This window comes from Danio rerio, chromosome 25 (assembly GCF_049306965.1).
Source record: "Danio rerio strain Tuebingen ecotype United States chromosome 25, GRCz12tu, whole genome shotgun sequence".
Lineage (NCBI taxonomy): Eukaryota > Metazoa > Chordata > Actinopteri > Cypriniformes > Danionidae > Danio > Danio rerio.
Genome location: NC_133200.1, coordinates 2,925,001 through 2,941,832, shown reverse-complemented (window position 1 = coordinate 2,941,832; position 16,832 = coordinate 2,925,001). Strand labels below are relative to the sequence as shown.

Below are 16,832 nucleotides of genomic sequence, written 5' to 3'. Positions count from 1 at the left end.
TGTTGATAATATGCTAAATGTGAAAGTCAAACTATCAATATGCTAGTTAATGTAAACAATGTTAGAAACATGCCATCTAGTTGCTAATTCATATAAACAATGTGTTGACCTTAGTAAAACATGTTAACAACATGCTAATTACTGTTAATTATGTTAGAAACATGCTAATTCGTGTAAACAAAATGTTGAATCTTGCTACAAACATATTAACAACATGCTAATTACCGTTAACTATGTTAGAAACATGCTAATTCACGTAAACAAAGTGTTAATCTTGCTAGAAACATGTTAAATACATGCTAATTACTGTTAACTATGTTAAACATGCAGTCAAGCTGTTAATTCATGTAAATAATGTGTTGACCTTAGTAAAAAAAATGTTAACATCATGCTAATTAGTGTTAACAGTGTTAGAAAGTTGTTATTTCATGTAAACAAAGTTTTGACCATGCTAGTAACATGTTAACAACATGCTAATAATATTAACAAATTTTAGAAACATCTTATAAAGTTGCTAATTCATGTAAACAACCAATATAGAAACATAATAACAATATGCTAATTAATGTAACAATGTTAGAACGTTGCTAAATCATGCAAACAATGTTGATCGTGCTAAAAACATGTTAACGACATACTAATAATGATGACAATGTTAAAAACATAGTTGCTAATATATCTAAACAACTGATCTAGAAGCATACTACCAATATGCTAATTCATGTTAACATTGCTGACCATACTAGAAACATGTAAACAACATGCTAATTACTTTTAACAATTTTAGAAACATGATAATTAACATCAACAAGTGTTCACCATGCTAGAAACCATGCTAATTATTGTTAACAATTTTAAAAACATGCTACTTTGCGTAAATGAAGTGTTGACCATGCTAGAAACCATGCTAATTACTGTTAACAATTTTAGAAACATGCTAATTCACATCAACAAAGTGTTGACCATGCTAGAAACCATGCTAATTACTGTTAACAATTTTAGAAACATGCTAATTTGCGTAAACAAAGTGTTGAACATGCTAGAAACCATGCTAATTACTGTTAACAATTTTAGAAACATGCTAATTTACGTAAACAAAGTGTTGAACATGCTAGAAACCATGCTAATTACTGTTAACAATTTTAGAAACATGCTAATTCGCGTAAACAGTGTTGACCACGCTAGAAACCATGCTAATTACTGTTAAAAATTTTAGAAACATGCTAATTCGCGTAAACAAAGTGTTGACCATGCTAGAAACCATGCTAATTACTGTTAACAATTTTAGAAACATGCTAATTTGCGTAAACAAAGTGTTGACCATGCTAGAAACCATGCTAATTACTGTTAACAATTTTAGAAACATGCTAATTCACATCAACAAAGTGTTGACCATGCTAGAAACCATGTTAATTACTGTTAACAATTTTAGAAACATGCTAATTCGCGTAAACAAAGTGTTGACCATGCTAGAAACCATGCTAATTACTGTTAACAATTTTAGAAACATGCTAATTTGCGTAAACAAAGTGTTGAACATGCTAGAAACCATGCTAATTACTGTTAACAATTTTAGAAACATGCTAATTTGCGTAAACAAAGTGTTGAACATGTTAGAAACCATGCTAATTACTGTTAACAATTTTAGAAACATGCTAATTTGCGTAAACAAAGTGTTGAACATGCTAGAAACCATGCTAATTACTGTTAACAATTTTAGAAACATGCTAATTCGCGTAAACAGTGTTGACCATGCTAGAAACCATGCTAATTACTGTTAAAAATTTTAGAAACATGCTAATTCGCGTAAACAGTGTTGACCATGCTAGAAACCATGCTAATTACAGTTAAAAATTTTAGAAACATGCTAATTTGCGTAAACAAAGTGTTGACCATGCTAGAAACCATGCTAATTACTGTTAACAATTTTAGAAACATGCTAATTCACATCAACGAAGTGTTGACCATGCTAGAAACCATGCTAATTACTGTTAACAATTTTGGAAACATGCTAATTTGCATAAACAAAGTGTTGACCATGCTAGAAACATGTTAACAACATGATAATTGTTGGTAACAATGTTAGAAAGTTGCTATTTCATGTAAACAATGCTAGCAACCTGCCAAACATCACTTGGGAAATAATTGAAAAAGAACATAATGTTCACAGGACACACATCTGCTGTTAGCAACTGGAAAAAAATGGGCGGAAAATAAAAACCCACCCTCACAACCAGCAAGACTTTTAGATGTTTTTAGCTTAGTGTGTCCAAGCAAATTTAACGTCTAAAGATGTTAAACAAAATCATTTAAGCTTCTCCACGGTTTAGCCGAAACCCTTTGAAAGCTTTCATTGCACACAAAAAACATTGATCTTCTCTGCTTAAAAGAGAAGGCGAGCGGCCAGAGGAAACAGCAGCAGCTTTGTTAAGTTAGCGAGAGCTGCGCTGCGTCTGGTTATGATTCATGCCGTTTCATCGTTGGGCTCTGGATGTGTCGCGCCAGCTGTGCTCTGCACCTGCAAATCCACAAAAGAAAAACACTCAGAACAACCAAACGGCTCCCCTTCAGCTCAACCCGACCAGCCAGAAAGAAAGAAAAAAAGCCTAAATGAGATCCTTTAATGTCTCGATTGTCTCTTTTACACAATGAGATGGAGAATGAGACACGTTTGCTTACATCTGATGCTTCTCTGATGTTTGTCCTGGGGAAAAAAAGACAGTTTTAGAAAAGATCTGTGTAAACAGTGCTCAGTACGGCATTCACAGTAATTTTACAGAACCCCATACAGAAAAATGAGACTTGGAAATATATGAAAATTACATATATGACATATATATGAGCAATATCACACGAGTAGGAGTCCGATATGGCTGTATATCAGCACTGGTTAGAGGCGTGCATTGGCACAAGGCCGTTAGCATCCCACCAGTGCTGATATACAGCAATATCGCACTGCTACGAGTGTGATATTGCGTTTATACAACAGTTTAACAACACAATCGTGAACATAAATAAGAAAATCAAACACGGAGAGTCTAAAAACCCTTTATTATTAGGAACTACTTTCTTCCGCCATTCTTTCACATCTGCAGCTGATGTCAGAACAGCAGAAGCCGTTAATAATTTACCAGCGTCACTTTAGAGATAGTGTTTGATTGACTCTGTCTAAAGTGATGACAAAACTGATGATTTTGCTCAGACTTTAAGATTATAAGGCTGAACGTGACATGAAATGCCATCCATCTACAGAGATCTCCTCTTACAGTGTTAGTCTACAATATTTCTCTGTTGCAATCGGGATATCACAATAATTAATCCTGAAAATAACAACGAATTCACTAACGTTACCAGACTGCTGTTGTGTTTGCGATAAGGAAAAACGCTAAACACAACACACATTCCTGATATGTGAGCAAATCGGTATAAATACAGCACTACAACATACAAAAGAGAGAAATCGACTTCGGGGAGAGGGTGTTCGGGGGTGAGGCACGCGCTCGTGTCTGTATCCAGAAGTATCGCTGTAAAAAAGCAGAGAGGAGAGGAAAAGTCACGCCAGCAGGTCAAATGGGCCCTCAGTGAGTGAGTGAGAGAGATAGAGAGTGAGAGTCATCACCAGATAGAGAGAGAGAGAAAGAGACCAGTATTGTCATCACCTTTATCCTGTTTTACAAATTACCATTAATCAATTTTAATTTTTATTAATCTTTTTATTTTTGCTGATCTATATATTTTTTTATTAATCTATTTTTATTTTTTTATTTTATTTTCTTTATTTCTGTATTATATTTTATGCTCACATTTGTTTGCACTACTGCCTTTTTTGCACTGTTTTGTTTGTACGCAGCGACGCTGTACTGCTTCGGCAATACAGTACAGTTATTTGTCATGCCAATAAAGCGCCTACAATGTGAAATATGAAAATGAGAGAGAAATGGAGTACTTTCATTCTCTCAGTCGCAGTGAAATAGGAGCTTCTGCTGTAAGTGTCAGTGAAAGACTGATCCAGCAAACACACATGCAGTGAAATTGTGCAGTTTCTGCGTTTTTAAGTAGTTGTAGCATTGTAATTACTTGCGCTCGCCTTCCTTGCCATAGTAAGCTACGACGACATAATGCATATGAGATGAATGACGCCAGTACACAATAAGCAGTTATTATTATTACTGAACCGATACCGAATTGTCCCCGTCTGCATCGCGGTGCACAGAAGAAACAATTAATTTTGACACCCCTAATATCTATGTGTCGTTCCACTCAGAAAAAAATTAAGATTTATTCCTAATTATAATATCCATGTTGTTGCATAAACATGTTTTATGTGGAGAAAAGTTATGGGAATAGCATATTTTCCAAGCCAGTAATGCTTGTTGGTAAAAGTTAGTTAATTTTATAGGGAGTTTATTCGGAGCAAAATTACATTTAGATGGGCACTAGTGGGAGGGGCTTTCCCCCCTCTGATGACACGTACAAAGGGAGAATGCCAATCAAAGGGCTCAATTTTGACGATCCATGCGCAAAGTGCAGGGCGCAAACGCATTAAGGGCGTGTCCGAATCCACTTTTGCTATTTTAAGGATGGGAAAATCCGCTTTGCGCCGTGGCGCTTGGTCTAACAGGGTTGAGCTTATTTTCTTAATGAGTTATAGGTGTGTTTTGGGAATAAACCAATCAGAGTCTCCCATTCCCTTTAAGAGTCAGTTGCGTTGCGCATTTGCTATTTACATGACGGACTTTGTAAGTGGAAAAACTGAACACTTCACTAGAGAGAAAACAGTTAAACAGAGCATCTACAGGTGAGAATGAGAGATGAGCCGCCTAATTGTTTACTTTCACTTTCGCTCTTGTGGATAGGGAAACCTTGTACGCAAAGGCATCAATTAGCCTATAAATGTCACAGTCACATAAAAGATGAGGAACCCAATTGCAAGCGAATAACAGTCTTTTAATGAAAATCTCACAAAACAGGAAAATAGGTGAGTAGCTGGAGGTATATTTGATCTTTACAGGGAGAAAAAACAGAACAGAGCTGGATTGGCAGTGGCGATTAAACCTTCATGATAAACGTCAACAGAGGGGATCAAACATTCATCTGTGATGAAAATAGAAAGCATCGAGAAGCAGCAACAAATGAATCAACCAGCCCACTCACCAGCAGCGAAACCAACTAGGAGAGCCTGATAAAACACAGAAGACCGTGAACATACAACAAACTGACAAAGTGAGACAGGAACGCTGAACACTTATAGGAGTGGTAATGCGCTGCACCTGTAGCGCGCTGATTATCAGCTGAGCGGTGCTAAGCAACGATACCGGTGACAACGATCATGTGACCGCTCAGCTGATGACATGAAAACAAACAACCACTGACAGTCACGCGACTCCCACACAAACACAGAAACTGATGCACACACGCTAGAAACACACAATCGCTACATAGAATAAACTGTCACCCAGCGCAGACACATCAAAAGAGAGCAGATAGATCCACAACCGTGACAATAAATAATTAATTTAGTTTGTTTAGCGCAAAGATTTGTTTCAAAACTATTTCTAAATTCAGTTCTAATTCCCAGCAAACGAGTAAATGAACAATAATAACGAAGTGTGCTCAAAAACCTGAGTTATATCTAAAAACACCTGGGGCCTCATGTATCAACGCTGCGTACGCACAAAAACTTTGCGTACGGCAGGTTTCACGCTCAGAATCGCTCACGTTTGGATTTACTAACGATGAACTGAACGTGGGAATGTGCGCAGCTCCACGGCAGCTTTCTGGCTGGCGTACGCACATTTTTTTGTGCGTGTCTGTTTTATTTCCATTGGCGACTCCTAGAGGCAGTTGTGTTAAATTCCTCTCTACAAAGTGTCTGAGCCTTGCAATGGCAGCTGTATGAGACGGGTTCAGCAGGTATATAAGGTTTCCATACCATACATTTGACCAGCTAAACATTAAAGCACAATTTGCAGCAGTCACCTGTTTTCCCAATGTAATCTGAGCAATCTACTGCACGCACATTGCTATAAAGACACTATCTGAAGATGAATTTGCATGCGTGAATCAGAAACATTTCCATTCAATAAATGTGCAAAATAAAATATGATGCACAAACTTATTATTGATTCTTACTTGTCTTTCTCGTGATAAATAGTTGGCAAAATCTGATATGTAGCGGGGGAAAAAACAAGAAAGAGATCATCAGACGCTGGATTCGAGCCGAGATCATGCTCGAACGTATCAATTCATGATCACATGCGTCTTACGAGCTGCGCCACTGAGACTGTTAAGAGTACTGCAACATTTTACAGATATAAACCACACTATTTCTTTTTTTAATTCACTCAGTGCGATGTTTAGACCCAACTGTGTTAACCGCATCAGCTAAACTCTCCCACTCTATTTCTTTCTTTTGTTGTTAATTCCGGAGAACAAACTTGCAAATAACACCGCTTTTCTCCAGTCTACCTCCGTAAGCAGCACCTCCAATTCACATTCTGTTCAAAGTTTCTCTTTTTGCTTGATTTTGCCGTTGCTTTTTCGTTGGGTTTTGCAATTAGCATAGTCATTAGCATATTCATACGGGGGAGGAGGCAGGGAGGGGTTTTGTGCTCTTGCATGATGCGCTCAGTTTCACGTTTATTCGGATGTACAAAAGAATATGCGTGAGATTCGGCGTACGCAGTGTTTCCTACATCTGAAATTTTTTCTGCGTACGCACATTTACAGCTTTGTGCGTACGCAATGTTTTAGTAAGATTTCCACGCAAGTCTTCGTACATGAGGCCCCTGCTGTGCCCATATGGTCTAAAACCTGCAGGTGGGCAAATCTAAGCTTGTTTTTAATAAAACAAATATAAATATGGATATAATAAATAATACTGCTAATAATAATAACATTATACAAAAGCAAATTGTTATGAATGAACTGAAAAAGCCTCCCGAGATGAAGAAGGCTTGAAAGTATGGTTTTTATATTTATGTAGGCTAGAAAATAATAATTTTTATAATATTTTAATCCCTTATATTTATATCATATATATATATATATATATATATATATATATATATATATATATATATGTATATATATATATATATATATATATATGTATGTATATATATATATATATATATATATATATATATATATATTTATTTATTTATATATATATATATATTTATATATATATATATATATATATTTTATATATATATATATATATATATATATATATATATATATATATATATATTTTTTTTTATATATATATATTTTTATATATATATGTGTGTATATATATATATATATATATATATATATATATATATATATATATATATATATATATATATATATATATATATATATATATATATATAGCCTTATTATATCCTATATATATCCTTAAAATTTTAATTATTTTTCATTTGTAAAGATATTTGCGTATTGCTCTACATCTTGTGTGTATTAAGCAATGTGTAAGTGACACGCACAACTAACGCTCTGCGCTGGACTTTAGACTAGCTTTGTTCTGATCTAACGCTCTGCGCTGGACAATAGACCGGCTTTGTTTTGGTCTATAGAACAGTCTAATATAGTTTCTCAAAATAGCAATGCGCCTCAACACACCTCCTTTTTTAAGACCAGAACGCCTGTGGACGCACATATGAGCGCAAATGCATTTGCTATTGAAGCAGCGTGCTGCAACACGTCAAAATGACTCTTGCGCCAAGCTGAAACTAGCCAACAACAATTGCGTTGCGTATGATAGGGCCCAAAGTCTTTCTGCAAACTGATTTTATCAAGTTTGATTATAAAAAAAATACAATTAATAAATGTTTACCTTTAGAAAATGGTTATATTCCCACACTGCTGACACACAACAGTTTAATAAGGGATTTTTGCATAATAACCCTCCTTTAAAATCAACAAAATGCATTAAAGGAAAAAAAAAGTAATCTGAATATGTTTTTCATTTTGCTCACGTTTTCTGACTAAGTGACTCATAGCATGGGTTGCTAGGGCGCCCCGGGCGGTTGCTAGGTGTTCTCTCAGGTCTTTGTGGTGTCTCTATTTTATCACATCTTAGCAAACAGCATTAGAAATGATGAATGTGAATGCCGAGCTGTGTGTTTCTCCTAGGTTACTGTGACCACGATCGGCTACGGAGACAAAGTCCCTCAGACGTGGATCGGGAAGGCCATCGCCTCCTGTTTCAGCGTGTTTGCCATCTCCTTCTTCGCTCTGCCTGCGGTAAACACACTGGCTCCTCTCTTTCTCTGCGCGCACACACACATTCTGTGAGCTTGTCTGGCGCCCCAGGGCAGTGTTTTCCTATAGAGGCCCTCCAGTAATGGGGTCTGGGGTTAATGTGGTCCATTTAAGAGTGATAGGGCCTCTAGGGGCCGCGGGGGCCCGCGGTGCTCATGTTACACATTATATAACATGCATCTGTGACAGGATAAAGCACAATAACTGAACAAATCAGGACTGAGTGATAATTATGCACCAACATAGCTGCATACTTTTAATTATAGTCTTAAATACAGTGTCATAAGCACAATAAAGTGAATTGATGTATTAACAAACAATATATGGTAGTATTTGTTATATTTAATGAGTATATTATAATATTGTAAAGCATATATATATATTATTTTGGTCAATAAGCTTCATCTAGATGCCTTTGCCTTTCATATAAGCCACTTCTGATACCAAATGATCAACTAGAAGTCAAGTTATTATTTGTGGTTCCTAAAACTTAAATAGGTGACAAGACTTTTGTCCAGTAGTGTATTCATAATATTATTATTTCACATAAATAACTAGAACCTAAAGTTTATTGATAAACTTTGATGTTGGCTTGAGAAAGCCAACGTGACTGCGCTAGGACTGGGAATGGCAGTTGGCAGGAAGCACGGCGGCGGTTGCTAAGTCGTTGCTAGGCAGTTGCTAAAACAATTATGGCATAATGCCCAGGTCCCTACGATGTTCTGATGTAGAGATATTGCTATTTTTAAATGGTTGCTAGGTTATACTGTTTTATTGCTATGGGGACATTTGACAGGTTAGTGAAGATACATCAAAGCTTCTTGTCAATATGAGTGATCTAAATCAACCCCGATGTTTCTATGGCAGTCTTTATGAGTGTCAAAAACTGGACTTGAACATTATGTATTCCTGGTGTTGGGTTGTGGCTGGAAGGGCATTCGCTGTGTAAAACAAATGCTGGATAAGTTTTGAGAAAGCCAACATACTGTTATGCTACTGTGTCCTTGAAAACAAACGTATCTCCTCCTATGCCGTTCATGCCACAAGGCCCAAATGTGGTCAAAATGTGCCTTCTGCATTCAAGATTGTTGCTATATCTCCTCATGCCTGTAAGACTTATAGTTTTTTTAATAAAAAAATGTTAAATATTAAATTTTTATAATCCGGGCATATAAAAAAATTATACAAGCCCCAAATTTGGCCAAAAGCTGTATTTAGATGCGGTAGATTTTGTTGCTATATCTTTAAGGTTTATCAGACTTATAGTTTTCCAATAAATAATTTTTAAGCATTTTTTTTTCTCAAAATATGGCAAGCCATTTTTGACTTAAACTCCATATTTTTTACTGATATGGCAAGCCATTTTTGCATGTATCACCTTCACACTTATTGACCATTGTATTTTCAAAAAAATACGGCAAGCCATTTTTACATAATGTTCATTCCCTTAGCCCCTTTATTAATCAGGGGTCGCCACAACGGAATGAACCACCAACTTATCCAGCATTTGTTTTACACAGCGAATGCCCTTCCAGCCACAACCCAACACCAGGAATACATAATGTTCAAGTCCAGTTTTTGACACTCATAAAGACTGTCATAGAAACATCGGGGTTGATTAAGATCACTCATATTGCCAAGAAGCTTTGATGTATCATCACTAACCTGTCAAATGTCCCCATAGCAATAAAACAGTTTAACCTAGCAACCATTTAAAAATAGCAATATCTCTACATCAGAACATCGTAGGGACCTGGGCATTGGCTTGTTTGACTCATGCTAGCAAATGGGACTTCCTGTGTACTATGCATGGTAACAATGATAATGGAAGCCAAGTGCTAATAACGATTAGCTACATGCTGTGAATGATTATCTAAATGCACTAACATATGCTAGAAATGCCTAGTCAGTATTACCATTTGATCAAACATGTACACGAGCATTGCCATTTAGCAACTGCTTAGCAACCACCTAACAATGCCATAAACGTTTGACTTTCTCAAGCCAACATCAAATTTTATCAATGAACTTTAGGTTCTAGTTTAGTTATATATTAGGGCTTCCCACAAGTTTGAAATATAAGTGGGGTGGTAGCCGCATTGAAACGCACCTTTTACCCACAGCACATAATTGGTCAACTACATCCGACAAAAATAAAAAATATGTGATTTTTAACTATATTCTGACTTTGCTCAGACTAAAGTCTGGTCACTGAACAGAAATAATGTCCAGTATAGAGTATAAAGTCCTGCTGCAGTGGAGAGAGAATGAATATTGTGTCTGACTCCATCATGAGCTTGGAGGACTGCATCCATACATCTCTGACATGACTCACATCACTGATTAATAAAGTCATATGGAATGGCAAAGAAAGCGTTCCTGCAGGACTCCCAGAGTTCATCAAGATCCTTTGTGTTCATCCTCAATGCCTCCTCCTTCATTTTACCCCAGACATGCTCAATAATGTTCATATCTGGTGACTGGGCTGGCCAATTAATTAATCTATGTATTTGTTTGTTTTTATTATAATTTTTTATTAAATGTTTTTGTCCTCTCTGTGCACAGGGCATTCTGGGGTCTGGTTTTGCTCTTAAAGTCCAGCAGAAACAGAGGCAAAAGCATTTTAACCGTCAGATTCCAGCCGCGGCCTCTCTAATACAGGTGAAAAAACACTTCTCTCTTTCTTTGTACTAATACTATGGTCACAACGCATTCAATTACACTCATTCAATCTTTCGGATGAGATGTTAAACCGAGGTCCTGACTCTCTGGTCGTTAAAAATCCCAGGATGTCCTTCGAAAAAGAGAAGGGGTTTCACCCTGGCATCCTTGCCAAATTTGCCCACTGGCCTCTGTCCATCATGGCCTCCTAAACATCCCCATATCATAATTGTCTTCAGCACTCTGTCTCCTCTCCACCAATCAGCTGGTGTGGTCTGGCGCAATATGGCTCCAGGTGGATGCTGCACACTGGTGGTGGATGAGGAGATTTCCCCCAAATGTGTAAAATGATTTGAGTGTCCAGAAATGTGCTATATAAATGGATGGAATTGTTAATTATAATTATGATAATAATCATTTTCAGGGTTCATACTAGTGCTGGAAATCCTTAAAATTGCTTCACCTGTAATGTAGTGTATTCAATGTTTAAAAAAAGTGTTTAGGTTTTGGATAAAGTGCTTGAAACTTCTTGAAAATGCATTTGTGTTGCTTTCATAGTTTATCTTACTTAATTTCTTAGATTTTTTTTTTGCCTGGTTTCTAGTCCAAATATCTACAATTTCTTAAATTAAGAGACAAGCAATCTTGTTTTAAGAAATAATATGCCAATATTAAGTGAGTTTGACCTTTTTTCCTAAGCAAAATAATCTGCAAATGGGGGTACGCAACACAATCTTGTTATTTCTATTGACAAAAGATTATTTTGCTGACCACATTGGCAGATTATTTTGCTTGTTTTAAGGAAAAACTCACTTAATTTTGGCATTATTTCTTAAAGCAAGATGATGTTTCGCTTGTCTAGAAAATGCTTCAGAATTTAAGAAGTTTTACACATTTGGAAAAAAGTGAGTAAAGCATTTTTACAGTGTAATAATAATAAGCTATTTAAATAAAATAAATCTTTTTGCATTTGCATAAATATAATGCCTTGAGATTATCACTCCGAGAATGAAAAAGGCATGAAATTAACATAAATTTATATTTAAGGTGAAAGATGACACATTTACAATTTGAATAACCAATATTTATGGGAGTAAATAACAGTAATTTAATGATGGGCTTGGGGCAAACATGCCATCAAAAGCTGTTTTAAGAGTACTATTCTATAATACAGCAGTGTTTCTCAACCTCGGTCTTGGAGGACCACCAGCACTGCATGTTTTGGATGTTCCCTTTGTTGATCACACCCATTACATTCCTTTTAGTCTCTGCTGATGATCTGAATCAGGTGTGTTTGTTTAAGGAGACATGGAAAATGTGCAGACCTGGTGCTCCTCCAGGAACATGGTTGAGAAACACTGTATTACAGAGTACTGTAACAAGTAACATCTGAAATAAGGTGATGAAGGATGTATGTAAAAATGTATTTACCTCACATCTTAAGGGCTGGAATAATTTGAAAATGCACCTGGAATGTGCTTAAAGTGCTTAAATTTGACCTTAAAATCGTGTAAGAATCCTGAACACTGCACTGTAGCAAATACTATCTGATTAAGTGCTGGAAAAGTTGCACCTGGAAAGTGCTTAAAGGGACCTAAAAAGATTTAAAAGAAGTCTCTAATGTCCCCCACTCTTAGAAATAAAGATTCGAGAGCTGTCACTGGGGTGGTACTTTTTTAAAAGGTACAAATTTATACTTAATAGGTCCATATTAATACCTCAAGGGTGCATATTGGTACCTAAAAAGTACAAAATTGTTCCTGTTAAAAATTGTAGGTATTAATACATACTTTTGTGGTACCAATATGGACTCTTGATGTACAAATGTGTACCTTTTAAAAAGGTACTACCCCAGTGACAGCTCACGTACCTTTATTTCTGAGAGTGCAGAGTGAGAAATTTCAGCTCAAAATACCACAACTCTTTGAAACTGAATCTTTAAGGCTTTGATCCTAATGGTGCCATTTTCAACCAAGGCTCATTCTGGAAACGTAGCCCTGTGGATATATCTGGAGACCGCAAAATACATCCTGGGAGGTACGTATTTGTGCAGTTTTTGTTTTTCGCGAATCCACGAGAGGCTTATCGCCTTGATCGCCTTTCGCAAGCGCACGATGTTCGCTCCCGCGCTGTTCTCACGTAAAAAACCACCGGAGGCCGCTGTCGAGCAACCATCTGTCTGACTGACTGTATGAATGACGATTGACTAGACGGCCGGCCAATCGGCCGACCCGGGCACCCTCCTTTTTCCCTAAACCCAAGCGACGGTTTACAAAAGCCGTGCAAAAAAAGAAAAGCCCTCATCCGATTTTGACCGCATTTTTGGATTTCACCGCATTCTCGCCCTGTTACGAACTCGTTCGGTCTATTTTTCCATTTCTGTTTTTTGTCTTACCTGATTTCTGGAACCGATCTTCCCCGGACTGGAATTCGGTCATTGAACGTGGCCGGCTCCTCCTCCTCTGGCCCTCTGCTCTGCCACCATAACACGACGAGCTAACTGGACAAACTGGTTGCGGCGGGAAAGCCCTCCACACGGAGGTGAGCCGTCAGCCGGCGAGCGCGAAGAGGATCGGCGTCACACCGCCCAGTAGAGTTCGCTTGAAAAAACAAAATGCAGCCATGCGTACCTCCAGCCACGTAAATCGCGCTCTCCAGAAATGTCCGCAGGGCGGCGTTTCCTGAATGAGCTTTGGTTGGCCGTTTAGGTGACTGTCCCTTTAAATTCAAATGAGATCAATCAGAAGAGGGCGGAGCTAAAAATGCCTATGTTTCAGCATAGTGGCAGGTTTAAAACAGCACTGATGTTATCTCTGTGAAAAACATGCAGGTAGCTTTGAAAACTCTAATGGCTAATGTAAACTCTAATGGCAGCTTATGTTAATAAGCGATTGATGGTCAATTTTCCCCCTCTGATGACACGTACAAAGGGAGAATGTCAATTAAAGTGTTTCTGCAGACTGCTTTTATCAAGTCTGATTATATAAAACACAATTAATATATCTTTACCATTAGAAGCTGGTTATATTGTGTTTAAACCCCTTATAGAAGTGAATTTTACATAATAGGTTCTCTTCAAAGGGACAGTTCACCAAAAATAAAAAATAAAACTCACTTTTTACTCACTCTCAAGTAGTTATAAACCTAAACCAAAGAGCTTAGAATGACCAAGAGGCGACACTCAATAGAACGTTCCATTGCAACAGCAGCGCCCAGCAACAGCCCTGGATTCCGCCATTTTGGAGTGAAAGCTGTCGGCTGTCCATTGGATCTTATTGCTGTCTTGATGGCAAGCAGCTGCTATGTTTTTTATTTATTTATTTAAAAAAAGTGCATTAAAGCTGAGATACAACCTGAAAGACAACAATACAACACTTCCTATCACAATCATCAGCATTTTTAATGGTTTATTTTACAGATTTATAATATGCTGTTGGAGTTTTCATTCCTAAATAGCCGCTGCGCCATCTAGTGGCTGTTTCCCATATTGCACTAGAGTGTCGCCTCTTGGTGATTCTATGCTCTTTGCCTTAACATAACAAAGAAACTTGGTTTGGAACAGGAAAGGGATGAGTAAAGGATAACAGGATCTTCAGTTTTGCGTGAACTACCCCTGTAAATCTGACATTTGGAAAAGGTGTAAGAACCCTGCGTGTTTTCCAGACGCTGTGGAGATGCTACGCTTGCGAAAAGTCAGACAGCTGTACGGCTACGTGGAAGATGTACGTGCTGACGGGCGACTATATTCCCATTATAAACTCTGAAAACTCCAGTCCGGGAAACTTCAGACGACTGGTGAGCACAAACACTCTCTGCAAATGGATCTCTCTCTCTTTCAAGGCCTTTGTGTTATTGGTTTTTGCTTATTGTCACGCTCCTTCCTGTTGATTGTCCTGAATGAGCCTCCGTAGTAAAGCCCTACACAGTGAAAGCATTTTTCTCAAGGGTTTATTGTGTGTTGAGTCTTTTCTATAGGCTACATGTCAGTTCCCAGAATGCATCTATAGTCTCCGAGGATGAAGGTAAACAGTAGAGGGTGTGATGGGGGTTTCAGATGATGTTAGATTAGCGGTGACTCTTTAGCTTTATCTATAATAGATTATTTTCGGCATGGATAACTTGCCTTTTTTGGGCGATTTATCCCGTAATATTTGTCTTTGTTGGAGTATCTTATTTATATTTGTGCATTTGTTTGTTGAAATAGTTCCTGGTTTGAAAGATCACACATAATATCAAATAGTTTCTACTTGCAGAATAGTTTTTTTTTTGTATTAAAAATAAATCTAAGACCATGCTGTATCTGATGATCAACATCTCTCAAAGTTGATATTTTATCCAGTACTTTATTGTATTTCCTGGATTAAATAAGTATTATTTTAACTGCTTACCACATTAGAAATCTGTCAACAGCATGCTAGTTATTGTTAGCCTACTAGAAATCTGCTGACACCCTACAGAAAAAACGAGCTTAAACCAGCCTAGGCTGGTTGGCTGGTTTTAGCTGGGCGACCAGGCTGGTTTTAGAGGGGTTTTGGCCATTTCCAGGCTGGTTTCCAGCCATTTCCAGCCTGGTCTTAGCTGGTCTGGCTGGGAGATGACCAGCTAAAATCAGCTTGACCAGCCTAGCCAGGCTGGGAGCCCAGCCAAAACCAGCTATGTCCAGCTTAAACCAGGCTGGAATTGACTGGAAACCAGCCTGGAAATGGCCAAAACCCCTCTAAAACCAGCCTGGTCGACCAGCTAAAACCAGCCAACCAGCCTAGGCTGGTCTAAGCTGGATTTTTCAGCAGGGCAGCCTGATAATTTATGCTTACTATGTACTTACTGTGATGGAAACACACAGACAACATGTTTAATCATGCGTTAGCTAAATATGCTATACACCTGTCTTGCAACATGGTAATTCATGTAACTATGAGATAAACATGCTAGACACATGTTAGCAACATGTGCTAAATGTGATGGAAACAGTCATCGTGCTAATCAGTGTTGTTCACCACGTTAGAAACAATTGTTGACAATGTTAACTGTAATAGAAACAAGTTGTTAACGTATGTAGAAATGTGTTTGCATGCTAATTCAGGTTACCAGTGTGATAAATATTGTGTAAATGAGCATGCTAATTCTGTAAACATGATGTTAAAAATGCTAGAAACATTGTAACAAAATGCTAATTCATGTAAACAACATGTTAATAATGGAAAACATGCTAACAACATGCTAATTCATGCTAACAATGTGCTAAAAGTGATGGAAACAAGCTATCGACATGCCAAGTCATTTAAACAATGTGTAAATCATGTTAGAATCATGCTAATAACATGCATATTCATGATAAGAATATGGTAAATGTGATAAAAATCTATCAACATTAATTATGTAAACAATGTGTTAACCCTGCTGAAACAACAAGCTTAAACCAGCATTGGCTGGTTAGCTGGTTTTAGCTGGTGGACCAGCCTGGTTGGGTTTTGGCCATTTCCAGGCTAGTTTTAGCTGGTCAAGCTGGGAAATCACCAGCTAAAACCAGCTTTACCAGCCTAGCCTGGCTAGGAGCCCAGCCAAAACTATTTCCAGCCTGGTTGAGCTGGTTTTAGCTGGTCATTTTCCAGCCTAATTAGCTAAGACCAGGCTGGAAATGGCTGGAAACCAGCCTGGAAATGGCTTAAATCCCTTAAACTAGGCTGGTGCACCAGCTAAAACCGGCCAACCAGCCTATGCTGGTTGAAGTTGTTGTTTTTTTCAGCAGGGAGTCATACTAGAAACATGCTAACAACATGCGAATTAATGCTAACAAGCTATCAACATGTTAATACGTGTAATGTGTGAACCATGCTAGATAGTAACATGCTAATAAAAAACTGGTTCATGCTAGCAATATGCTAAATGTCATAAAA

General features: G+C 37.5%; 1 protein-coding gene across 47 annotated transcripts in view; it reads left to right on the top strand.

Annotated features, from left to right (window-relative positions):
• Positions 1 to 16,832, top strand: part of kcnq1.2 (potassium voltage-gated channel, KQT-like subfamily, member 1.2) — a 234,843-nt gene that overhangs the window by 66,262 nt on the left and 151,749 nt on the right. For all 47 annotated transcript variants that reach the window (XR_012400074.1, XR_012400073.1, XR_012400078.1 and 44 more), the window contains 3 exons: positions 8,146 to 8,256; positions 10,840 to 10,935; positions 14,599 to 14,730. Coding sequence is in view for 36 of the 47 variants with exons in the window: in XM_073942557.1 (XP_073798658.1) it covers positions 8,146 to 8,256; positions 10,840 to 10,935; positions 14,599 to 14,730 (339 nt within the window). In the remaining 11 variants the exon portion in view is untranslated. The remainder of the gene's footprint in view (positions 1 to 8,145; positions 8,257 to 10,839; positions 10,936 to 14,598; positions 14,731 to 16,832) is intronic.